The sequence below is a fragment of the Hydractinia symbiolongicarpus genome, chromosome 4 (assembly GCF_029227915.1).
Source record: "Hydractinia symbiolongicarpus strain clone_291-10 chromosome 4, HSymV2.1, whole genome shotgun sequence".
Classification (NCBI taxonomy): domain Eukaryota; kingdom Metazoa; phylum Cnidaria; class Hydrozoa; order Anthoathecata; family Hydractiniidae; genus Hydractinia; species Hydractinia symbiolongicarpus.
In genome coordinates, this window is record NC_079878.1 from 9,045,874 (window position 1) to 9,073,658 (window position 27,785).

Consider the following 27,785-nt stretch of genomic DNA (forward strand, 5'->3'; position numbering starts at 1 on the left):
TGGATAAGATCTAATTTGCTTTCCTAATGATGGTTTCCGTTCATAGTATTAAAAGCGTAAACATTGGAATCGAAATTTCATTTGCGGACGTAGATGTAGCAGGCTACACAACAGAAAAGAACCACTGTGTTAATTTGAAACCGTATCCTTTATTTTTTTTAAAACAGAATTTTACTAAAGTAGAATTCCATTAGCCTATAGTAGGGAGAAAAATTATGAAGTGATTTTTTACTGTAGCATTGGTTCTGGTAGATGAACAACGATTTGACTAAAGATTAATGTAGTTCTGATGATACTGTTTTTGTGCATATTTACATAGTGGCGGATTTAGGGGGTATGTCAAGCTAGTCGAGTGGACGTACTTAATTTTCGTCAAAAGCCTTGTTGCAATTTTAAAAAGTATTTCCCTTAAGTACAAAAATTTTCCAGGGTGGCTTTCGCAATATGTAATATGCTCTGGGTTGAATTTCTACAGCTAGAATTTCTACACATAAAACACACATGCGTGTATTATATAGTTGAGCGTATGTTCATCAATGATATGGCATTATATGTAATTATCTTGGAGTAACTTCACATCTTGTTTTATTAGGGACACAAAATTCAGTTATTTGCTTTAATTCACTGTAAAAATTATATATACCCCCTAATTTAATGTTGCTGTACTTCAACTTACTTGTTGTATTAGGGGGTTAAAAATATAAATAAGGGCAACATGTGACTGTAAAAAGCATAAGCCAACCCCTGTATATTTAACATAAGTAAAGTCGAATAAGGTGAGATTATTTATTAAGGGGGAATGGCTTGTGAAATACCGCTAAAAACCGTTAAAACAAAAACGAATGACGCTTTACTTCGTCACACAATAGTTTTTCGCAACAAAAATAAAATAGTCAACATATTTACTTTTGAAAATTTGTTATCAAAGTCGTAAAACAGCAAAGAATTAAGAACTTGACAAAAATTGTACATCTACCCCCTGATAGATTTATTGCGACTGACTTGTGAAGAGATTTCCATGCTGAACTTAATATGAACTTTAAAGTGGTAGCATGTGTGGTGTTCGTACAAAGTTTGTTTGTCAACTACAGCAAGAAAACACATGATGTTTTTATTAAAGCTTTGCTCTTGGCTAAGTTGGATAAAGAAGTTGTTGTGGCCGGCACTATGAATTTTCGAATTAAAAGCAGAAATGAAATAAGCTGCTATTTTTAAATCAACGTTTTAGCTTAAAAGAATGGTTTAACAAGACCTCGAAAAATACTATTATTTGGTGAACTTTGTGTGTCGCTGAATGGTGTTTAGGTGGAAGTAGATTTTGTAAGGTTTTTACTGTGTTTTAAGCTAGCTAGTTAGAATGTAGATAAATTGTGCAGAAAAACTGTCGTAGTATTTTTAAACTAGTAAGATAAAAAATCACTAAACTAGAAAATTTTTGTTAGTTTTAAAAATGAAAAATGCCTTAATCACATAAAAATATGTAATTTATATTTTATAAAATATAATTTTAAGTTGTCTTGTATAAATTTTATTCTGCTTTTTTTTCTCACACATGCTTTCATAAAACGGTACTCTTATTCGGCTGGTCACCAAAAATATATTAAAATATGCTCCCTAGCTTAGAGGGTATACAAAAATGCGGTATACAAAAATTTGCAGAAATTTTGACCTCAACACGGTGTGTAAACGGTCACTTTATGAAACATGTCATTTTAAGTAAACCGACTTAAATCTTAGTATGAAACTGACTAATATATAGACCTGTCACTGCTTTGGTTTTCCTCATTTTGACTTTAGTGTATTTTTAAAATGGTATTTTATGCGCTAAGTTAAAAATCTCTTAAATGCCTTGCATTCTTTTAACTCCCATTTCTTAGTGATTTTGTAAAAAATTGAACTAACTTGTTTAAATTCCTGTATCCGCCACTGATTACACATCTGTTATAAGAACCAGTAAAATATGAGGAGGTTGACTTTCTTATTTTTGGACCTTTTCAGCATCAATTGTTCTCAACTTCCGAACCTAATTTCACAGATTCAATATGTAGCCCCATTTTCTTCTCTTTATGAATTTTTCCCCAATTTATCTGTATGTTTTTCTATGCAAAAATGGGTGTGTTTGTTGCCAATGAACATTTGTAATTGTGTTCATAAACAATTGAGCTTAGGTTTTCCTTAGTTTTGAAAATAGTTATTTGAACCTGAAGCTTATTTTTTGGCTAAATCCGAGGCTTGTGTTCTTATAAATTGTAATTATAAAAAGCATTTAGGTTCCACCAAAAGCAGTTTTACAAATTCTATGTACTTCCCCATGTCTCTATCTGTATTTTTCACACACTTTCCAATTAAGGGGCTAAAACTATTTTTAATCCACCATGGAATACATCAATATCTATTATGGTATCTTTGGCCTGTATATAGTCACAGTCTTGTAATTTTCATTTGCTGTTTTTTCATAAAATTATTATTACAAATGCTTTAAATTTTGTTTCAAGGTTGGTTTAGTAATTTGATACTTTTTTTAATTTAAGAAAATCCATGGCATTTATCTATAGACATTTTCCACACAAAATGATATTCCAGTCAGTGTGTAGATTCACCCAGAGAAAGTTATCAAGATATAGGTATGTACATGAGATATATCTTACACATCTTTTGTTTGAAAAAAATAGTTGGATAAAAGACTATGAAAAATCTACAAGTTTCATGGTTTTTGTTTGCATTGCTATTTCATGTTGTTGTTTTTTTTTTACCCCAAAACACTTGGTGTGAGAAACAGAATACAGCTATGCTTATAAAGTCTAATCAGTAGCCCATGGATAAATCAACGGGTTTCTTTGTCTTTTATATACCATATTTTCAACTATAAACTTGCACAGACAATCAGAATATGGGTATCTTACACTTCCAAATAATTGTAACGGATCAACTCTTAAGTATATGTTAAAGATGATAGAAAACAGGATTTTTACAATTTCGATAAGTTTAAAAAAGAATTTAAGGGTCAGAAGATAACCTTTGTAAAAACACTTGTAACATTTATTGTCTGTTGCCACCTTTGAAATGGACTTTATGAGATATCAAGTCTTTACCCTTACTGGAATTTTGTTCATAGAAAGGTTTTTAAACATCTAAAATGTAACTTATAGTTAGGATAGGATTACAAGGGTTACGTTTGTGTAAGCGTTTTAGCTTTACCGCTCTTATTATATGAGCAGTTTTGGCAAGTTTAAATTTTTTGCACATTCTATTCTATTGACTTTTTCTATTTCTAGTAACTTTATTATAATATCACCTATTTTGAACACCTTAGACTTTGTTTTGCTGCTCTTTTAGCTTAGTTAATCAGAAGAATTTATCATGTCACTATGATATCCTTGGCTTACATAAATCTGCTTCAAAAAAAGATATCCGTGAGGCGTACTTAAAGAAAACCAAGCAGGTAAAATCCTCTTTAAGTTACTTAAAAATACATATAGTATATATGGGATACCTATATAGATATAGTCAATACTGAATAAATTTAGTCACTAAGTATTATTTACTTACCCATATTTTTATTCATGTTATTCAAGTACTCTTTAATATGGTGGAAACACCGCCGAAAGTCTCATAAATAACCTAAAAAATGGTCACCCCTTCTTAGATTTTCTGAATAAACTCTAGATTGTCTTATCATCCTTAACAAAATAAATTACTTCTCTGCCATTCAATAAAAAAAGGTTGTATTATCAGTAACACTTCTTTTCTTCCTTCTTTGACTAAATCTCCTAAGATACGGAATATTTATGTGTTTTCCTAGAAAATCTTTCACCTGACCTCCTAAATTTCCAATATGTGAAAAATGTTGACAACCTGTTTTATATCACCTAATTATTATCAATTTATTTCAGTATCATCCTGATAAAGATCCTAGTGATGACAGCCTCCATGAAAAGTTTGTTGAGGTTGTAAATTAAAATTTTGTAGCTGGTCTCTTAATACCAGATACCATTTCATATCCTGAGAATAAGTTTAAGTTTTCATTCTCTGTTGTTATTTTACAGAATTAATATTTAATGGAAGAGACTGAGTAGTAGACTGGATAGTTTCTTTTAACTGTTTATATTATACATTTTTATTCTTACAACATGCAGTAAACAATAGTTGTGATGTATCGTGAAATTTTCTCTTTTTGTTACAGCTTTTGTCAATGTCTTTAAGTTTTATATGTACAAAAATTTCATTGACCTGTTACCTTATGTTTTGTTATTTAAACGTATCAATAATGTGATGTTTTGATTGGCATTGCTAAAATATATAACTCAAACAATTATTACCTATGAAAACTAAATGATACCTAGCACAAATAATTAATAATATATATCGTTTTTTGCTATACGCAGGAATTTAAGGTTGTCATAAAATAATTAAAGTTATACGCAGCTACTTGAAAAGTCTGAAGACAATTGGGAAACCAGTCATTAAAAATTCTTTATTTTACCTCAACTTTGCTAAAACTTTAGAACTTTAAAATTGATTATAAGTATCTTTTTTACTAGGAAAGATCACGAAGGAAAAATAAATATTTTAAAAAGTGTTAATGCCTTTGTTAAAAGAATAGTGTTTTTTTATTCAGTCTAAGTTTATTTCAACTTTTTGATTTAAATATCAGCTTTAATGTTCCTAGTCCAATTTCATTCCAAGACGAAGTCATCATATGTTATACCAAACCTGAAAAAGTCTGAAACAGAATTTTTTGAAAAACTGTTTTTTTTCTTAGTAGAGTCATACAACGGAGCATAACTTTAATATTCTTTTGAATGATATTTCTAACTGAGTGTTAAAACATTCTTATTTAAAACAGCAATGGAAGTAAAAGACAATTCCAGAAATATTAAAATCTTGTGCAGGGTCACAGCAGTGAAATTAAACTTTTAGCTAATAATTTTTATGCATCGCAAAAAAAAATTGTCTAAAATAAGTTTGGATATTCTTAATTGTTGATTCCTTTTTAACTTCAGTATTTATCTGATAAAGTATATTTTCAAAAAACGGCATACATGAATTCTACCTTCTCTATAGGTAACACAAGCATATGAAATCTTAGGAGATCAGCATTTAAAAAACATTTATGATGGCATCAGTCATCCTAATATTGTTTACCAACAAAGAACTCGAAGAAATTCAACAAGCGGTACCAATCCCTTTGGTACCTATGAAGACCCTGGGAGGTATATTGAAACTTCGTGCTATAAATTTGAAATACAGTACCATCCCGTTAACTTAGACCTTTAAAGGTGAATGTCCGAGTTACCCAGGGTAAAAATTCTGGAGTAACTTGGACATTTGCTAAGTCAGACGAATTTCCTGTCCTCCTTTAGGGTCTGAATTAACGGAATCTACTGTATCCGTTTTCGTTCTTTTTTTGGATGGAATGCAAGCAAATTTTTTTTTTCTGACAACGATAATCCTCCCTGATAGACTTGTCTCTCCCACAAACCTTAGATCAATTTCCATCTACTTAATTTTTTTTTATTTTACATATTATTCTTGCAATGATTCTTTTCATTTTTTTGCTTTTATTGTAGCTAAATTAGCAGGTATAAAAACCTTATTTTTTCCCTTCTTATATTTTACTTTTCATGACATTGTAACAAAATTACATCCTTCCGAATCATGCTCATATAGGTTATTAGGTCACGTGATATTCAAGTCACGTGAAATTCAAAACATGTGATATTAAAGTCACGTGATAACTGTTTTTGAGTTGACATTTTAGCGTGTATAATGTTGTTACATTGGTTTTTTGTTTCTTATAAATTAGTTATAGCGCATGCGCGACAGAAAATATATTTAGAAAGGTAATCGCGGCAGCCCTTAATGCTATTTTTGCTTTGTTTTATTCTCCTTATTATTTCTTTGTTCGTTCATTCATTCATTTGATGAAAAGTCAAGCTAGCGATAAATATAGATTAGCATTTTTTATCGCTATAAATCTTTATCGCTAATCAATTTCTATTTAGTGATAACTTTATTGTTTTTTATCTAATTATCGTTAAATACCTATAGTTAATCATAGCTTGTTATTAAATTCCCTGGAATTTGAACTGCCTTAGTAGAGAACTGTCATAAATAACAAACAGTAGTTATTTTTGTTTGCCTTTATTTTACGTTTTATCTGAAACACCTTTTTGCTACTAGAGCATACGTGTGATTATTAAGACATTTTATTGCAGCAAGCAAGATGTGTAAAAATTATTTCTATCTGGAATTTGCGGGGATGACCTGGAAATTTGTTCGAGATAGAGATTCTTCAAACGAACGAATGTTACTCAATAAACTATAGCGGACATAAAAAGCCAGCTAAATGTAATGTCTCTTATTAAAAAATCTGGATTAGTGTTTTGTTACATAGACAACATCTGTAGTAATGGTACTGTTATTTCTGTGAACCATAATGGCATTAAGTAGTTAGGTTCTATCAAAAATTCTAGTACCATTTTTCGCAGTACCAATCCGTTGTTCGTCTTTCTTTGAAACCACAGTGACTCCCCAAGAACGCCCAATTGTGGCAATGCTACAAAAAAGGCAAACCATGCTTGGTGTCCGGCTTGCGGCGGTTATTACATATGTACAATATATAAATATTTTCATTGCATGTTGTCTTCTAATACAAGGAGATTGGCAGATCAAATCTTAACTCCGTCACAAGAGCTAGTAATTAAATTACCACACAGCTAGCATAAAATGTCCTGTAGGCTTTTTACTTTATCTGTTGCACCTACATATCTCTCCAGCACCAACTGTTAGTATATACAGCAAAGCGTAGGCAGGTTCTCCTGTAATATAAAAACAGTTCAAACTTTCACTAGTTATTTCAATATCTTATTTTTTCGTGAATTGTCATTATGCAAAGACAAACTGATTAGATAACAGTCCTGTGGGAGGTATATTGAATTGTGAATGTAGAAGCATCAATATACTCAATTGGATTTTGTTTATAACAATCCAAATGGTTTGAATTTTCAATTTTTTTCTTATGTATGTTTGGCGTTGTGAATGACTGCTTTTGGAATGGTCTGTATAAATGAACCACTCTTGTTTCTGTTTCTGTGCCTGTATTTTAATTTTTATTCGTTGCAGAGTTTTTGCACACTTCCTTTTCACAAAAATGTCAACGTTTTGACGAGCCTTGATATTTTCCTGTCTTCGTCATTTTTCAGCGTAATTATTTCTAATATCTTCTTAGAGTACTGTGCCTTATACAAAACTTTTCTAAATTTATGACGTAAACATGGCTTGTAAACATGGTTGCAGAATGTTAAATACTAGCTCCTCTTTCAACCTATCAAAGGTAACGAAGTTTAAAGTTATCTTTAGTTTTACAATAATTTCTTCTTATCTCTTTCTTCTGTGGTATGCTTTCTGCGAAAAAATTTTCCCGTCGAAGCTTTTTCTCTAAAAGTATCTGTCTCTATTTAGCAGAAAAATACATTACTTTCAATTTATGTTCCTTCCTCGAAGACTAATGGTTAATTTGTTGTCTTTAGAGTAGGGTTTAAGGGATTAAAATGGGTATATTTAACTTGAGGTCCTGCATAGAAATGTTTTTAAATGGAATGTCCATGTTGATTTTACCGCGTTGAAACATGGAAAGAAATTAAAACAGGATAAAGAAACATTACAATTTTAAGAGCGATGAATTACAAGAACATCTAATTTCTTTACTTTTCGTTAAAGTTTTTGGACGAGAAAATTTATCATTTTTAATATTCGGAATTTCTTACGTTATCGTTCCACGGTGTGCGTGTTTATGGTGAGTAATTTAACAAAAATGTATTAAATGGGCATTGTACAAATTAAGTCTGCAGACAATAATAATTCTTGACGTTAATTTCACGGCTCCCCACATGGTGTTTTGTGTTTCTCGCAGTTATCCAAACACTCCAGTCAGTCGCTTTGAAAACATTTCTTTGATTATCAACAAAAAGAAGAAATTTCTCAAAAATAATTTATTTATGAAGTGTTTGTATTTAAGATAAAATACGTTTATTTAGATTTAATCGTTTCAACCTCTATAAAAACCTAATTTTGCTTCGTAAAATTATTCACAAAAATCTTTCTGTTAAAAGAAATTTGAATTAGTATTTAGCACTGTATAAGTCAATTTACTTCTTTTATTATGGAAGAGAAAGAACAAATCTCACACCTTTCGATGTCATCTTAGTAGTGTTTAATGTATTTTCACTTTCAAATCTTAGATTTATTACAGCTTTGTTTTGCACGGTAATCTTTTTTTCTTATTCACTGCTCAAATTTATATCTTATACTTTTTTCTCTCATCTCGCCTCCCACTGTCATTATGAAATTATATTTATCTATATAACATGTTTTGTACAGAGAGGGGGTGATTGCTACGTTCAAGAATCTGCAGTACATAAAGTCGTTCTTTTTACTATAAATCCTCCTTTCTTTTAGCATCTACCTACGTAATTTCTTTTTGCATATTTTGGATTCTCCACTTCCTTAAAGTGTATATATGTTTGTTTGCTTGTTGTTATGCATCGTTAAGAAACATCTGATTAACTTAATAACAAAATTAATTCCTAAACACTAATTCCATTTCTAAACAAGGTTTTTATCGTTGGACGTGAATATTTAATAAGAGAAAGTAAGAGCGTTCGTTATATCAATGTTGTTACAGCCGTTAATAGGTTCAGAATAAATTTACATCACTTCGCAGAAGATTTAAAAGAGGGGTTGTTTTGGAATCAAAATGTCGAAGACTGATTTGAAAGATATCGACAACGCAATCGAAAATGCCGTTTATGATGTGCAAAAGAAGGAAACGAAGAAGAATAAAAAAATAACTGTGAACGTAAATAAAGCGAAATTTAAAAATTACAAGATGCTCTCCCCTGATCTTCTTTCACCGGCACAGGTTCAGGATTGCTTAGAAGAAGGGCGAAAGTCGCCGTTAATTAAATCACCGGTTGCCGATCGGAAGTTTGTTCGTCGTCAGGGTGTATCTGAGAAGAATGAAATAGAACGACATTTAGTTAAAGAAACTGTAAAAAACTGCTTAAAAGCCGAAAACGTACTAGAGTATAATTTGTTTTGAGACTAATTAAGTAGAGTTTTTTAGCGTGGAGTATTTTCAGCCATAAAACGCATTTAGGCTTTAATATTTGCGTCAAATGAAGTTGAGGAATTCTGGTGCAAAGAAAGAGACAAAAAGAACAAACATATTTTTGTAGCCACTGGTTCATGAAAGCAATAATTGGATATGGGATGGTGAACCATTTAAAAACAAAATAATTGAAAAACAGAATCATTATTATTGGTTTCGTGAGTGGCATTCTTGCTGACGTCAGCATGTGTCTTGCTACAGTTTTTTTTTACTATTTACTATTTTGAATACAATGTAGATGTTTCAGACTTGCAGTTTTTCACGTTAATGTTTGAATATGTGTTTTTGCGTCAAAGTCTCGATAACCAAAGTCTCGATAACTTTAATAACTTTTCTTCTAAATGTTTTTATACAACTCTTACCTTTTGCTTACTGAGGTAGAGAAAATGGGTTTGGTTCTCACCTATCATTGTGACTTTCAAAGAAAGACAATATACATTCGAATTTTTTAAGAAATTTTTGTAATTTTCTACAGTTTTAATTCAGGGTCAAAAATATTTGGACCAAAAAATTTCGGAAATTTTCGGACTAATTCTTAGAATACATTTCACAGTTTCAGGCAAACTTTTGGATTGAGTTTCAGGCTAATTATAATTTTGCATTATTTTTCAAGCGTTAGAAGAGGAAGTGGCAAAAGAAGAATGGAGATTACATTCTGTCATTTATATTAGGTTTAATTTGAAGTTGAAAACTTGAAAATCTAACTTGTATAAATACATTCTAAAGAAAATGCAAATATATTTAAACTGAAAGAAAGTCGTTATCGTCGTCGTTGTTATTGTCGTTATTTCTGCCGTTGCCACAACAACATAGTATTGACACACTAGAATGCGCCATTATGAAAACGTGAAGACTGACCAGATTACCGAGTAAAAAAGAAAATCTTTGCTTTGAAATATTGGTTTTTCTATGTCGTTCCTGTAGACAAGTGCCGGTGTTGTAGCTGAAAGTTACAGAGATCAATGTTTTTAAGCGCGTCTGCATTTTTTTTTAACAATCTCATTCCAATTTGTTTTTCTTTTTACGATATTACTAACTGCACTAAAGAGAGCTTAACATCTAGTAGCACACATTTCTGTTATTGGTCAAAATAGGAGTATCATCTTTTTTAATCTTGGTAATGGAGGCGGTTAATTTGTATTGGAGGTGGCTTAATAACACTGATCACAACAGAAGTACTGGTATAGTTACTAAAAAAGGGGAGGCGAACTCTGATAAGGCGATGATTTCACATGATTGGTAAATCATGTGAGAGCAGTTGCTAGGAAAGTGAAACACGATCATTGAAATCTCAGTTAACATAGGATCAAACAGACTATGAAAATGAAAAGAAATACGGCACTATAGTATAAAATGTGATTACAATAGGGAGGCGTTTAATATTTCGTCAAGTTAAGTAAGGTCAAACAACGTCTGTTCTTATTTATCTATTGTTGCTTTTAAGTGTTGCAAACAACGGTTATGAAATACTTTATCGGGAATGAACAACTTGCAACAACGGTTCCATGTCTTATATACCTCACCTTGAAAACGAGGCGTAAAGAAAGCAAGAGCGCAAATTACGGTTTCAGCAATGTGCATAGTGTATTTAATTTTTTTAATCATTATTATTCGATATTTTTATTCGATATTCTAGCTTAGATTAAAACTTTTTCATAACTGGATAGCCCAAATCTTTTTTTTTTTAAATCTAGTCAAGATGCATCGAAACAAACATACCCGTATACGTAATGTTCGTTAGTACCCCCTACCATTATTCTTTTTAGGTTTCCAGTTAATTAGCAAAATTATTTTTTCAGTAATAGAAACTCACGAGAAGACGTCAGGAAAAATGTTTTGTAAAAAGGTATTAGAAATTTGCACCGTAAGAATTCATTTTACAGCCTGGCCAGTTGACATAGAAAATGTGTATCTGTCCAAGGTTTTAAAAATATCAAAATTACCATAATAAGCACCCTAAAGTAATTGAACTTTAACTCTGTTCTAACTCAGAAAATATATTTCACGTCCATCTTAATATAAACTGACCAATAACAGGGTACACAGACGAAGAAGACAATCCACCTCAACATGAACATTCACTACAAGATTGACACAGACGAATAAAACCGACATCAACATGAACACGCAGTATTCACGTTTTTCCACATACCAGTAGCTGAATGCTCCTGCCTTTCAGTTTATGTCTTAAATAGGAAAAGCGCTTAAAAATCAATGCAGTACTAAATATTTGAGGCTTTGATGCTCAGCGATGAAGAAACAATACAATCTGCAGCTATTACTTTGCTGAAGCTTTAATGTTATTTAAAGAAATCCTTAAAAGGCATTAAGATTGGGATTTGAGATTGTTGTCCAACTTCTCAGGAACGATAAAAATGCTGCATAACACTGTTCTCAACTTTGCCAAATAATTCACATTTTTTTTAATTGTTAATTACAAAAGTAGTGCCATTTCGTGTATTTTTAATGAGAATCATCAATACCTATAAAGTATTCTGCCGAACAATTGATGACTAGCTCGTTTAAATTGTAATTCTGCTAATAAGTGACCTGTTGTAATTTTTTACGCAAGTATTTGACCTGTGGCTTAATGTTATTATTTTATAGGGGCTCATCACCTGAAGAGCCTAAAGCTCGGTTAGATAGAATATCTCGTTGTAGACTGTATGTTACTAGCTTTGTCGTCACTGCGTTATTTTGTTTTATTCATAAGTCGCATATTTACATTCCGTAAATTAAAATTTTAAAATAACATTCAAAACACATTCGGTTATTTCATATCACCTACATTATAATACCGAAATTTTCGTCTACAAACCAAAGAATAGTGACAGGCGAATTCCAATGAATGTTCCGGAAGAGTTGCATTGAATTTCCACGGGTTTCGACTAGTATTATTTTCTCCTTTCTGTATTAGTAACACCCGTATTTTTTCTGTCTCTACTCAAAATGCTATTAAAGTAGCGATGGCTGTGCTATGGACACGAAATGTGATATAAAATGGACGGGCTACCAACTAGTCTATTTAATAATGCCGTATTCTGTATGTTCAAAACGGCTATACGCAGCTTCCATACAGATCTCCCGCAGTTAACGACTAGTCTGTAATAATAACCCTCGCATAAATTATGACAGGATGACGGGCGAACCCGTGGATTTTTTCACGAGTTAATGACTACTCTATTTAATAATAATATTGTTTATGTTAGGGGCCATCTACAAAGGAGATCCGCACACCGATTTTTTATTCCTTTTTCGTATCCGCATGTCGTTGTGATATTTTTTTTAATTCGTAAAGGGTAGTATAGCACCTCAGCAATAGCAGAAAATTTTCCTAGACAAAAACAACTATGATACTATGATGTTGAAAAATGCTTCTCATGTAAGTGACTAATAAAACGACTTGTATAATCATATCTCTAAAAAGACAACCGGATCAGCAAGAAATGCAAAAAAAAATATTCTGTACAGGATGTCCGCTTACGGCTAAACACCCTACCTCTGTCCGCTTTTTCCCCCACCCACCCAAGGTGCTGATGTCTTTTAATGGATAACCCCGAGGAAAGCCGCTCAACTGGTCACCCGCCAAAATACCTCCATGCCATGCCTCGTTTGGAGTTTGAACCCACGACCTCCGCATTTAAAGCGAACAAGGTTACCAGTCGGTGCTAAAATAATCTCTTGTTCTTTTCTTTACACATTTAGAACCATACTACATGACCACATAGTATAAAAATATCAGGATATCGATAAGGAGCTCTCAGGGAACCTAGCTGGATAGTTCTCCATCGTAAAACTTATTAAAAGAGATTGCAAAACGTCTTAAGAGTGATCACAAAACTTTTGGGAAGGAGTTTATTATTTCATCGAGATTTTATAACTGTCTTGATGCACTGAAATCAGCTCATTTGGTTCACACCAAATGTTTTTTTCTCTCTGCAACCGGTCATCGTCTTGTTGATATGATTTCCTTACACTTATCTTGATTATCAGGTCGTTAAGTTTATGCTTTATACATTCTAATTTTTAATCATCAAGTTGAAAACCAAACAAGAAAATCAGTGTCAAATTAAAACAATTCTTTATCAAAAGACATAGCTGCAATGTTGAGTTATTTTATAGAACAGTAACTCTACGTTCCTATTTCTCAAAGGATATAATCGTTTTTAGCCCAATATTTCGAATTTGTTCTTGCTCTTTGAGAACCTCATATCAAAGTACTAGGAACTAAGTTCTGTTTTTGTTGTTATTACAATAATTCATGTCACCATTTTTGTAGGAAAGTCACGTTGTTGTTGTTGTTGTTGTTGTTGTTGTTGTTGTTGTTGTTCTTGAAAAGTGTTATGTTTTTACCTTTGTGTCTCGCGTTAAGTTGTGGTGGCGAAGTACTCCATATAAAAAAATACTGACTCACAAATGTGATAGTTTCAAGATATTATTCTTTAATAATCTTTGGAGCGGTAAATTATCTTATCAGATCTGACCACACACATCTGGAACACCATCCTGTTTGTTATGTCATTCTTCCTTTGGAGAAAAAAACATCGGACAAAAGTTTGTTGGACGAAAGTGACGATTATTCGGAAAGATGACGAACTTTTTTTCCGACAAGAAGCTTAGATAAACATTTGTCAGTCAAAAATTTTGTTTGGTGAGGTTGTTCCCTTTCTTCAGGTGTTTTGAAGCGCTAGCCTCTTTATTATTTCCTATCTTCTTCGCATGTTGTTATTCTGCATTTTATTAGAAACCAGCCGTCACAACAATAATAATGGCGTCCTTCGGAATTTATTCCATTATCGGAGTTTGCATTCCAACCCAGGCTACTTGCAGCGATCGTTTGTCTATTAAGGAAACAATTTTAATTCCCGCGTGTCGGCTGTGTACGAAACATAATAGTTGGACATAATTCCTGACAAACAAAAGAGATACTGCCTAATACAAAAATCTCGCGTTAATTAATTAATCTGAAATTCATAAGAGTATTAGAAAAGTTATGTAAAGCAATTTAAACTGTATGCGTCTCCTTGGGAATATTTATTATGGTTTCAAATCACCAAGGTTTTTAATTGTGGCAGCTTCTTTTGTTAAAGTTGATCAAGAAATGCTTTTTTAATTACACCACATGCCATAGTGCATGTTATTGATGTAATTTTTCTATTGTTAAAACACAATGATGCGGATCAGGAAAGTGTCATAACACGCAGACTAGACGGTCAATGGCTGACGTAAACAAAACAAAACATCTTATAAAAGAAGTTGAATGTGGTTTTTTATATCAGTTGTTCGAATACCACACTCACTGAACTTCGTATATATATTTATACAGCTATACTTTCTGCATAGGAGAGGACCTCTTTTAAAACTGCATATATTGTGACTCATTATTTGAAATCATGTTGGCTAAAGATATTGAAATAGCGCTTGAAGATGCCGTGTATTGCATACAGAAGAAAGAGTTGAAAAAGGAGAAGAGAAGAAATTCAACGGTTAAGAAAATTTTCAACAAACAAAAGTACGAACTTATTACCGAGCAGACACTAACCCAAGAGGAGTTAAAAGCTCGCCTGGAAGAGGGAAAAAAGTCGTTGTTGATAAGGTCGCCTCAGAATGATCGAAAATACGAGCGGCGGCAAGCTGTGTTTGAAAGGAATGAAACTGAAAGACAGCTGGTGAGGAGTACAGTTAAAAATCACATGATTAACCAACAAATGCAAGAATATTACTTAAATTGAGACTTTTGCGTCAACAACGTTTTAAGAAGTTTTCGTGTTGTTTATTCGTGATCGGTGCACCAAGAAACGCGTTGATTGTTGACAATTACGATGAACTTTCTCAGGAAGGAAGTGTTAACGAGAAGTCCGTCCAGTAGACTTTTAAGTAGATTATAAATCATACGGAATGTGATTAATTATATTGCTTCAAAACATTGGTGAAGAGGTGGTCAAGTTTTTTCAGGGATTTTTTTTTCTTTCAATTTTTATATATATATGTATTTACTTGTTAATTAATTTTACAGATTATTTATAGAAATTTTTAATATATTACAGATATATATTTGTAGATAATTCCATATTTTATATGTTGAGCGTTGAAAAAGATAATTACTATTAAATTTAAACAATATTGTCTTTAATATTTCCATAGTATACGAAAGCGACAAAAGAAATTTCTCCGAGAAAGTACCATAAAGATTTCTCTACGGTATCCTCATAAAAATTGAAAGTGAAAAATTCTTACTAGTGATCTAATATATTCTAAGCATTTTAAAATTGACTTTAAACAACCTAATGCAACCTGTTATTAATTTTTATGGTCTTCCGTTTTTCTTTGTGAAAACGAGGCCAAACAATCAAAAGCGGCACGATAAGAGGATTTTGATCACCAACGCTCTTTCCCGTAGCGGCTTGGAATTAAGAAACACGCACGCGCATTAATAGATGCTGCCAAGTATGATTTTTTTTAACAAAGAAGTAGGAGAAAGTTTGAAATTTTAAAACTGTTGGAAAAATATCTTGAAAATGTCATATCCCCCGATTTGGCTATGAAAAACTACAAGCTTTTTTATAAGAATATAAAACTTCTAACCAGTTTTCTTCTCATTATTCTTATTTCTCTATTGTTTTAAACAATAGACTTGTTGTTTTAAGCCCCAAATTTTAGCCTGATATTCTTATAAAGCTTATTCTTATAGAAAAAAAGCGTGGATTAGTTCCAGAAGATTTGTTTTTATGCGTAATTAGGCGTTTTTGCGTGGAAAGAAATGTGGAAAAATTCTTAGTAAACAGGGGGGTGTTAAATCTAGTCTGCTTTTAGGAAAGTCATTTCCGCGGGTATTTAAGGTTTCGTACGTACCAAATGCACTTAATTTTTACGGAAGTTTAATTTTGCGAATTTTCAAAGAAACCGTGCAACTTAGTGCTGCAAAAATTTATTTCTTAATTTTGAAGAAATAAAAAATGGACATCTATTGTGGAATTTAAAAAATCTATAAAAATTTCAAAATATTGAGCAGTACTTTAGATAAAATCTTGTCTGGCGACAGTTGGTCACATAAAATCGAGAAAAATCGAAAAAGATTAGTTGGGGGTGGATGAGAAATAGTCAATTTATTATCTTCTGACAAGTTTCTCAATAACATTTGATAAAATACCATCTAGAACAATTAGATAGCTAAGTACAAAATTACTAAGGAGGGAAAGGAGATGGTTATGGAACATATAAAAGGCTTTATTGTGGCTGTCATATTTAAACGGTAGCAGAAACCAGTAATTTTGTGGAGAAATTTATTGGTAATCAATACTGATCGATTAATGAGATACGCTGATGTAAGGTAATGTATTGCACAATTATGGTCTCGTTGCAAATCATTATGGTTACAAATCTAATACAATTGAGGTTGAATGCAATTTATTTGAAAGTGATGTTGAAATTTGCAGGAAATCTAAAGGTGATGTCATAACGATTTATAACTTGCCTTGGCAATCTTTTATTATCCATGAAACTGTCAAAAAGCAAAAAAATCGACATTTTATAATCGATGTTAAAATAACGTACAGGATTATGCCCTGCATTTCGCTCTTTTTTCAACAAGAACGACGAGACGATAAATTTTTTGTTCTTTTAGTCCGTGCCAAGTTGGTGTCGTCATTTGTGGATTTTAAGGCTTCGCATTCAAAACACTTAGTCAGCCTAGGAAGAATATTTCTTTCGCTGACGGCCATTTTTTACCGTTTTTTTTTCTTTTTCTTTTGAAACATCCGTATTCACATGTTATTCTCAACACCGAGTTTTGTTTTTTTTGCTTTAAAGCTCTTCAAAATGATCTATGTTTTTGGGTGTGGCATTGTATTTCCTCGCAATGTGGCCATACTGAACTGCAGAGAACAAGCATTGTTTCCTTATATAATCACAGCCGCCATCTTGTTTAAAACGCTGGACCATTTAAGATATTTGTTTATGAATTGTACAAGACGATATTTAACAGGTTTTTTTTATTTTTATCAGGTATTTTTTTAATTTTTACTTTTAATATTTTTCAAATATTTACACATGAAGCCACCTCAGTAGTCATCAATGTGGGTCCTGTGTTCAAGACTAGATTTACGTCAGCATTGTCTAGCAAATTTTTCTCACATGGTATAAAATGACCCGTAGTTGTGGTAATAGCACTTGTTAAACATGTTTCTATAATAACAACCATAATTTGTGTGTTCAAAATGCCTGCGAACCTGCGAATTAGCGATAACCTCGTACTTACAACCAGTATAAACCCAAAGCTGTGCTGTGGACTAAAGAACCGTTCACATGATTACGAAAAGAACTCCTAACCACACGGCTACACTTGTGAAGGTCTGGAAAATCAAGAAAATGGACCATCCCGACGTCTATTGTAGAAGGATCAAACTAAAAAACGTAATTTGGTTTGTGAACATTGACAAATTTATAGTTCGTGTTTCAAATATGGTAAGAGTGTAAATGATTGCTTGTGGGTACGGTCTTCGAAATTTGACTTTTTTTCAATAAAGGCTTGTTTTGTTTGCTTGTTTTGCTTGTTTGTTTATCTAAAATAGAAAACTTAAGTTATTCAGTATGACAGTTGAAATAACACCTTGTATGACTTATTTGCGTCATCCTGTTTCTTTCATGTCAATCTCACTCTTGACACATAACTAATAACTCTCTTATTACTGGCTCCTACTTGATCGACGTGTAAATATGTTTCCCAGCGCTACAATGTTGAAGTTTTTTGTTGTTGTTATTGTCGTTTGTTTTTGTTGCCCTTGTTTTTGCTGTTTTTATATAGAAGTAAAATAAAAGCGAAAAAAATAGTTATTTTAATGTTAATAAAATGACTTCTGTAACATTAAAATGTATCATCATTTGAATGATGTTTTTGGTACACCGCTAATTCGCCAGAAGCGTTTCCTCACATCCTACTATATTGCAATACTGAATAATATTGCAATCTAGTGGAATAGTTATTTCTCAACGTCCTTGACTCATTTATTTTACTCAATTTACGCTTTTGAAATCAGATATCGTTCGGCTAATGTTTCCTGACTGTAGGATCCTTGCAGAGGAGTTTGGTTTCTGCGCCTCCATATGGTTGCAACAACTTCCTTATAGATCAATTTATGTTTAATTCTATATTCTCTATTAAGAGGTTCAGAAGGTGATTCAAACACTTGCCAATATGAATTGTGGTTGTGTAATTTTTCATTGTTTTCTTGTGTATGGTGTGGTGGCGAATTTTATTTAGCGGACAGGATGAAAAAAGATTTGGCAAGGATGGGGAAAGATTAATTTTTTAAATTTTTTTTTCATTAAACTTCTTTCTTATGTTATTTTTCATTTTTTCATTTTCAATAACTCGTTTTTACTCGGAAAGAAAGAAATACAATAATGCTACTGCGATTTGATTGTTTGTTTGCTATTTATTCTTTCGTTATGCCAAAAACTTCTCGTTGCAACAGTAAAGCATTTTTAGCCAAGTCGCGTGTTACCTAGTCAGAAGTCGCGGCCCTATGCGTGTTTCTGTATGTACTAAATTTCCTCTAAATTGGTAAATAAGAGTGCTTAATGGTTGTGTAACAGAAATCCGTATAATTTTTTGAAATTATCAAATAAATTCTCTGTAACATCGCGTATTCACACGCAATTGCTTTGAGTATGATATCTCAAGTAAATGGTGTTTCGGTTCAAAAGCAGAAATAAAAATGAGACTTCTCACAAATGAGCGTGAACAATTATCTTGAAGAAACACAAAGAAGACCTGTTAAAAGCAATATTCGTTATTTCAAGAAATAATATGTTAATTCTCTATAATATTACCCTTCGTCTGTCTGTCTCTGGTAACGCAGTAGCTAAGCACACGAAATGCGGTATATAAAGGTCGGGCGAACTCGTGGATTTTACACGGGCTAACGACTAGTCTATTGTAATAATAGCCGTATTTTGCTTAACTGCTTAAAATGAGCACCCCGCAGCTTTATTTCGAACCCCGTCTGAATAATTTTAATATGTCAGTGCTTATAAGTGGATTTTTAGGGGCCATATGACTACCGCAGAGTATTATTATAACAGTTAGACGAAATGCTGATGTGTGGGAAAATATACGCCCAGTATATCCAATATTACATGTAATAAAGTTGTTTAGCAATCTTGAAAATTTAGTAGAGTTGGTGGTTAAAATACGTGTAAAAATTTTAGTAGAAGATTTTTTAAATCTCTGTTCGTAGAAATGTTGATCATAAATATCAATAAAAATGCGAGTCTATAGAAAGAAAAAATAAGTTTTACTTTACAATTTGGCGGATTAATGCTACTATGTTTTTTGTTGTTGTTTTTTACTCCTTATGGGTAATTCTAGAAATACGCGGAAAATATAGTCAGAGTGCTTGTCACTGCGCAGAAGATAGACAATATCTCATATATATATACAAAATATTGTTCCAGGGACAGGAGAGTTTTATTAAATGAATTGTATTCAAACTGTCTCGAGAAGAAAGAAGTGGGTAAAAACTCAAGTATAATAGGACTCCTTCATAGAAGTATTTTCGAAGAGTTTCTTTTAATAAATATACAATAACAATGTTAAAATCATTTATATCCTATCCGACAAAATATGCCGTCGTCGAAACGCGTAGACGTGCGTCACATGTTATCAAAATTATATTCAGCGACATGTTGAGTCCTGATGTAGTTTTTCAACACCTTTTTCACTAATTGTCTCTCGGTTGTGTTTCTTTCAGCTACTGCTTCTCGTCTCGAAAACTTTCTGTCAACTTTCGGCGTCGTAATAATAGTTGAGTATTTGCCTTGCTGCAAATCTATATTTACATCTTTGCTGGAGTATTCACTAGCTGGTATTAGATTGTACTTCCCTCTTAATAATATCTTCCAAGGGAATATCTTCTTAGTTTCTGTTTTGTAACTCTTTGTCTGAAGGTCCTTTACAGCGTCGTCAATAGCTTCTTCAATGTTTTTATTCAACATCTTTGTCTTGTCAAGCAAACTACGTGTTTGCTGTTCGTCTGCTCTATTATTTATGCTGTTCACCTTCAGAGGTCGAACTGTTTTCTGAAAACTCTCGTGTGATTGTCCAGCTTAATACAATAGCGTCATTAATTGTGTTGCCTTGGCGACTGAACCATTAATGCTATGACAATTAATGAGTTTTCCGAGTTTTTTATTATTTTTTTGATTGAAGTGTTTTTTTTTATTCCCCGACCACGCAATACTTTTGTTCTATATATATATGGGTGTTTATGTCTTATATTGAAGTTAACCAGTAAAAAAAAGGTTTTTTGTAACATTTTTTTCAAGAAAATTTCTTCTACAGACATCTTTAAGTAGACTGTGCATTCCATTCAACGGATTTGTGCACAAGTATTGAGTTTTAGAACTGAATAAATGAACTTCTTGTTGCCCAAAAAGGGTCACGTCATAATCGTCAAACATTCATCATACACTCTTCAACCGTTTTTTGTCACCGTACAAATCAGAATGTGTCATGATTTTAATCAATGGAAAGTGAAAGAAGATGAAACAGACTATTGATGACAGCAAGATTTGTCACTTGCTCATTAAGGAAAAAATAATGTCATTGTAATTTTTGTTACTATTTTGTGTACCTTTTCAGACAAAATTTTTATCACATGGGCAAAACTCCTTACCCTTCGCCCTACTTTTATTTGCCCAATTACGCAGTTGATAGCTCAACGATTTTTACCATGTATCGACAAAGACAATATTGTTTCACAGACCATAAACGTCACGCATGATTATGAATATGCAGTGATAACAGGATGGTTATCTGTTGTGATGGTGTGGTGATGTCCTTATATGTCATAAGATAAAAGACGAGACGTTTTCCTCGTTGCCTTTGTGTATAAAACTGGTCAGCTGTAGTTAACAACAACGAATAGCAAATCTAAAAGACACCTGTTTTCATTTTTAAGTTTTGATTCGTTATAAAGTAATGGTTGAAATAAATGTACTTGCGAATTAATTTACGAAATATAAATACCCGTGGAAATGTGCATTCGCGGAAAATATGTACTTGCGAAATATGTGTACCCGCAAAAAATGTGCACTCGCGGAAAATATGTGTTTGCGAAAAATATGTACTTGTGAAAAATGTGTATACTTGCGAAAATTGCCCTTCTCTTCTCTCTTGTACCATGGAGGTATTGAACCTTTAAATTTTTAACAAAAAAGTTTCAACGAAAATTGTTTTAAAACAAGGGTTAGAATCCTTTTTCTCGGGACCAAAGTGTGATTTACATATGCTTAATTTGATCAACAGTCCAAATGTGTTTGCGAAATTTACTGTAATCTTAGCGTAATACCATTTTCCCATATCTCTCTGTATGTCGAAATCATTGCCTTCGTAAAAGAAAAGAAAAAATGACGTCACCAGAGGTGCTTCATTTCACCTGTGCACATGTCATTTGCGCAACCATCAGGAAACCAATCACAAATGATGACAACATGGCTTATTACAACCTAAGCTAATTAATACTAAGGAATTTTGGATAGTTTTGTGAACAAAGAATGACCTTAATTGATGTGTGTCATAAAAAAGTGGAAAATACAAGAAGAAAATCGGAGGAGATGAAAGAAAATTTTTAAAAATTAATTTATAACGAGCTTCCTACTTCAACTGCGATTTCGCAAAAATGAAGCAAGGAAAGTGTGTTAGCGCCAGAATTGAGAAAGATTTTGTGGTTAGAATGTCAACTTGAAACTATTTTTATGTTGGTTTATTTAACTGAAAGGATACTGATATTTCTTGTCGAGAAAAGTGTGTTTGGTGACGATTTCAAAGGTCATGTTATATTCTTTTTTGCACGATTTTTTCTCATTGGAATTCGGGAAACACAGTATAACATCAGAAGAAATTCAAAATGAAAATAATAAAAAATGAATCTTGGATGAGGAATTTATTTATTTTTTGGTACATTTTCCAATCAGATAAATTGAAATAACGAAAAGAATTATCACATATTTAATCTGTTAAAACGTTGCAACCTGCACAGAGGATGTTGAATTTGAAAATGAGCGAAAATAATTTTCATCGCGATATTAAAAAAATGTTATTGGTACCTACGCTAAAATGAAAACAAGGAGTTGTCACTGTCCCCTCTCTATGAAGATTCCATTGGTCCATTAGATGTCCTGTATCTGTCTAATTTACCCGTGCTTGGCAATTGTCGATGGAGACAAAAGCTATGGTGAATTTATTTGGTTCTGTGACAAATTACTTTATTTCTTTCAGAAATCAAGTAAATGCAAGCCATGGTTCGTAGCGTACATAAAAAAACTAGATCTGAATTTAGATATTAGTGAAAACCCTAAAATTTGGACAAAACTTAACGTTGGTCCAGGGATACAACTACCAGTGTCCGTTTAAATTCTATTCAAATTTCTATTAAAAGCTGTGTTTGTTGAAACATGTGAGATGCAAAGTTCAATCATAGAGATATAATAATTTTTATGGTTCATTAGATGTGCACAGATTTGTGGTACACTTGCGTTTGTTTACGTTTTTGAAAAGACATTCAAATAAATATTTCCTGAAGGCTGAGATCTAAGTAACTTTTGAATTTTATTAAAATCTTTAAAAAAAAAGATCTTTAGAGTATATCATGGGGTATACCTCCAAATTATCAGACAAATATAAAAGTAAAAAAGGTTAATGGCTATGAAAAAGTTGGATTCAAACTTTATCAAGGTCAGAATGAATCAAAAAGAACAACTAATTAAAAACCTCCATTGTTTTTAAAACGCGCGTAACAGATGCACGAAATTGAACGGCGCTACTACGATTAAATTTCGGACAAATTTTAAAATTCCCGTAATGCATTTAAGTAAAACATTTAAGCGTCTGAACGTTCTAATGGACACTAAATAAAAGATAAGAAGGCGTCATTCTTGTATTACTTTTTGTTAACATTTTTACTCTTATTACATTCTACTGTTTCATGAGGCGAACTTTAATTATTTGAGACACTAGCTAGCCAGTTATTATATTAATACGACCTTAGAAACAAGGTAATGGTTGATTTCCATGAAATTGCGCTGCAGTTTATTATGCAACAATTGTAGAGACAAAATTATTGTACAACATGCGTTTCCAATAAAGTCGTAGCGATATTTATTGTACAAATGTTGATCAATACTTTTTATGCTAATGTAAACCAACCTTAAGAAATATTTATAACTGATGCGTATATGTGTATGATATAACTATCTTCTATTTATATCTATTAGGTGTAAAGTTATCTCTAATTCCATGTATCTTGACAATAACCCTTTATTAAACCTAAACTATTTCGTATTTAAAGAGAATTGCGAAATCAAAAATTGTTTACTATTTTCCTCAAGAACTCTCGAGTGATCTCATTGAATGTTGCTAAATCGCATTAAAACACGACTGTGCAATGCTTTATTTTGGTAATTACGCTTACTGTAATGCGTGGATAAATCGCTCGCATGCTTATTAAGTGGTTCAATGCTGGGCGTTTATTGAAGCGGGCGCTTATTAGATCAGGGCGGTCATTGATGCTAAGCGCTTATTAGAGCGAGGCGCTCAATACGAGAAAAAGGAGGTTATGACAAGGGAATATTGATACTTTAAGGAAATACTCAAATCGTTTTTTTGTAAGACAAAACTGTAGTAATCGTAATTTAAGAAAGAGAGATTGATTATTGCATTGAGCCGTTTCTTGTTAATTGCGTTATTTATAGTTTTGACTCACGTAATTAAAGGATCGTTATGTTTGGAGGTTATACCTGGTCATACAAAAAGAATTACCACAGCCATACCAAAGCCATTAAAAGTACAATCTATTTGTCAAACCTTGTACTTTTTGGTTACCACATTTTGTTATCACCCATCGTTCGTTTACTCAAGTGATGCCCAAATTATGTTCAATTTTTATCCCATTTTTATCCCGGTTTTCAATTACCGCTCATCATGAAATAAGTTATCAGATGGTGAAATAACATTTTTTTGATCGTATTATTTTCAGAAGGGGTTATTGTAAGAGGCCGGTGTTTGTAGCATTTAAGAAGGCGGAAAGTGACATGTATATCATTTTGCGACCATAGCTACGTAATCTAGCGAAGGTCGATGCTAATGCGAGCGTGGAGTTTGTAAGAGGTCGGTGTTTATAAAAATGTGAAGAGATTTTTGGGGAGCTGTGCTGATAAAAAGCGCTGGTTTTAGGAGGAAATACGTGACAGAATTAAAAGTTCTTGTATTATTATTATTATTACTATTATTTACCCAGGATAGCGTCTTCAGTTTTTATAGGAACTGTTATCAATGAGGGTCCTGCGAAGGGGGTCCTAATGCATTTAAAGCTCCCGTTTGAGCTAGGAAGGCGTGCAAGCACAACAACCGCTCAACTAGACAACCGCCTAAGATACCAATTCTACTCTCATGCTAAACGTCAAGCAGAAAGGATAGACTCACACTTTTTTAGCCTCTGGCATGACTCGGTCGGGGGTTTAAACCCAAGACCCTTTCCACTGAAGGCGAACGGTCTACCACCAGGCCATACCACTATGTAATCAGTTGGTCAATTTACTAGGATTGAGAATATTTTCAGCATAGTTTTAGTTTTTATCAATATTCCGTATTTTGAGTTTAAATGATTGTTTTAGGAGCGTTGGTGCTTTAACAGGGTACAGACATCTTATCGTAAATAAAAATAATATGATATTGGTTGCTATGCAACGAGTAATAATAAAATGATAATATTAACATTCAATATATTATGTACAAGCAGAAATAATCGACCAGTTTCTGTTACGTCAATGTTATTGGGAAATTTTGTTTTTGGCAGTGAACGTTTTATCAAACGATAAAAGAAAACATTTTAGGTTTGTTGAAAATTCTGTCACCAATAACTCCTACAAAAGGGATCTCTCTTGATCAAATATATTTATAAGAAACCAGACATGCCCATTAGGCAAATATTGGAAGCATTAAGAAAACAAGCCATTATTACCAAAGAGTAAGAAGTGTCATTTTTTCCGATATTTATATATTCTTTAAAAAACAATTCAAATATGTTATTGTCACTTCCAATTGTTAGTTTTATTATCGCCATGAAGGGATATTTGGGGCTCGACTTTAAAAATAATATATAATTTTCTGATAGCAAAAAATGTGTAACATGAAAATATTTTCGCCTTAAGTTTCTTTACCCATATAAACATTTGACTTAGAAGTTGATGAAAAAGTAAAAACATTTCAGACATTCTCATAAAAACCAGTTGTATTTCTTCTATAAAAGCATTCTGGTTTTTGATAAACTACGCGGCCCCTCATTAAATAACAAAATTTTCATTTAGCTGGGCAAAATATTTTTGTACTTATTAATTTGTTTTTACTCGTGTAGAAACAAAAAATTAGATAGATGTTTTAGGAGATATAATTTCATTGCAAAATCCAATAAAATGACTGAAAAAAGCTGAGGACATAAACTGTCTTCATATACAAACATTATCAATAAATTAAACTAATCAAATGAAACGCAGAATTTTTTTTTCGTTTTAACAACATCTGAACAATTCATTTGGATTAAATAATTTGAAATTATTTCCAAGCTATACCTAAAAGTACAAAACACAGTGTTGCCATTTCTCTCTTCGTCTACTAACACATTATCATTTTACCGCTTTTGCAGATGTCAAATAGGGTGTCCAAGCATCATGTGGAAATGCTGATTCTCTTTTTCTTCAATTTAACACCTACTTCATACCAAAGCGTTTTAATAATTTTTTTTCGTTTGAAGAAAGCACTTTAGCTTCCCCCTTGATCGCTTTCGGAACTTCTTCAGAATATGTCGAAAGGTAAACCGTATGTTTCCTCTTCTCTATCTGTTTTTCAAACTGCGCTTCTTCTAACAAATCTTGACTCATTCTTCTGTAGGCCATTTTTTGACGAAGAGCTGTGATGCTTGCTTCAGATTTATTTCTAGTCGCATCTTGCTTCGTGCTCATTTTCAACTTGTAAGAAATGTCTTATTGCGATGGCTAAGAGAACTATTGTTTGCGGAATCTTATGGATAATGATTTGCATGTTCATGGAATTATAAAATTAATATTTGAATTAACCGATTCTAATGGTGGCCATAGGTACCGGGTTATCGCGCATTAAGTTAATTAACCATACATTTGTTTGCTTCCAAAGACATGCTGGGTCACCGATTTCGCATGCAAGGCAAGTTTATCATGTGTTTTTTAATGGAAGCTATAATGAAGCATAAACCACCAGTTTTTTTTCCTCAATTACAAATACAATTGATTCGTTGATATTTTCAGTTAAAGACTTTTTTTTGAAACACTAAGCCAATATAATTGGTTAATATTTATGTTTACTCGTTACCATAGCGACGTTGAATCAAAACAAACCCATAATACTGCTTTAGAGAAACTGATCTTCAAAAGCGTTCAATAACGAGAATTTTTCGCGTTTTGGTGAAATTTCCCATTTTTCAACTTTCAAATTAAAAAATAAAAAGATGAGAAGTATTTTAAAATAGCCTACGTAGAAGATTATCTCAGCCTCATCTTTGTATCATTATCACAGTTTTCATTTACGTCCGAATATCTGCTGAAAAAAAATGCACAGGGAGTCGCCAAAATTAGGTCTCCAGGCGGCTTCTTACAATAGTGCGAATTTAAAATTCTGGGTTCATTCTCTGCGCAGTTACCTTTCCTTAACTTCTTTTCCAGTGTCGTCTTTGTTCAAAACATCCATTTCCTTATTTAAGTAACAAATCAGCGATTTTGATAGCCACGAATGACGGTTAAACTCTAACTATGGAGGCTGGTTAACCAACTGTGTTTTCTTACTGATTTTGCAAGAGCGCATATATTTAGGTTCGTGTTTTAATATGACGTCCATAATTGACATGAACCGAATTCTTCCTATGTTATCTTATCTTAACCATTTATCGTCCGTCGTACATGTTGCCGCTCGCTATCTCGTGTATCCTTAGTAAAACTACTCTGCGGTGGAGAAATCCCCCATTCTCGACCCCAGAGCTCTTTGAGATAAACTGAAGTTTTAATCTTAAAAAGCTCCTGGAACGAGAATGGAAATCCTCTTAATCGCCAATGCATTTATTCTGTTCTTTAGATTTTCTTCCGGACATCCGCTGTTTCGTGTATTGTAAGCACCTATGGTAGCCATTTATTTGCCATATTGAATAGTTATTTCAGGTTAACGTTGAAATTTACATAGATCATGTTCAGGTTAACGTTGAAATTTACATAGATCATGTTGTACATCTGGTTTTTGGGGAAGTTCGTACAGGTGTCGTAAATCCAGTGGAATGCTAACAGCAATAAAGTTTTTTCGGCTGGATGTAGTGTATTTTTCTAAAAACACTTTCACTCCTATGTAGTTAAAATAAAAACACAGGCCTGTCGTTACCCCTTGTAGCTAAAACAGTCCTTTTTAGCTGGAGATAGCTACAGTTAACCAGAACCCAATAAGATTGATGGTAACACAAAGAGACAAAATCTTGTTGTCTATGATAAACAGCACTTACACCAAACCGAGTGAAAGCCTCAGAATAGCGTAAATACAGTT

At 32.6% G+C, this 27,785-nt stretch overlaps 1 protein-coding gene across 1 annotated transcript in view; it reads left to right on the forward strand.

Annotated features, from left to right (window-relative positions):
* The first annotated feature begins 111 nt into the window (after positions 1–111).
* Positions 112–27,785, forward strand: part of LOC130641112 (dnaJ homolog subfamily C member 4-like) — a 48,426-nt gene continuing 20,752 nt past the window's right edge. The window contains exons 1-5 of the mRNA XM_057447777.1: positions 112–334; positions 2,532–2,624; positions 3,337–3,442; positions 3,894–3,947; positions 5,065–5,213. Coding sequence (XP_057303760.1) covers positions 2,539–2,624; positions 3,337–3,442; positions 3,894–3,947; positions 5,065–5,213 — 395 coding nt within the window. The 5' untranslated portion in view covers positions 112–334; positions 2,532–2,538. The remainder of the gene's footprint in view (positions 335–2,531; positions 2,625–3,336; positions 3,443–3,893; positions 3,948–5,064; positions 5,214–27,785) is intronic.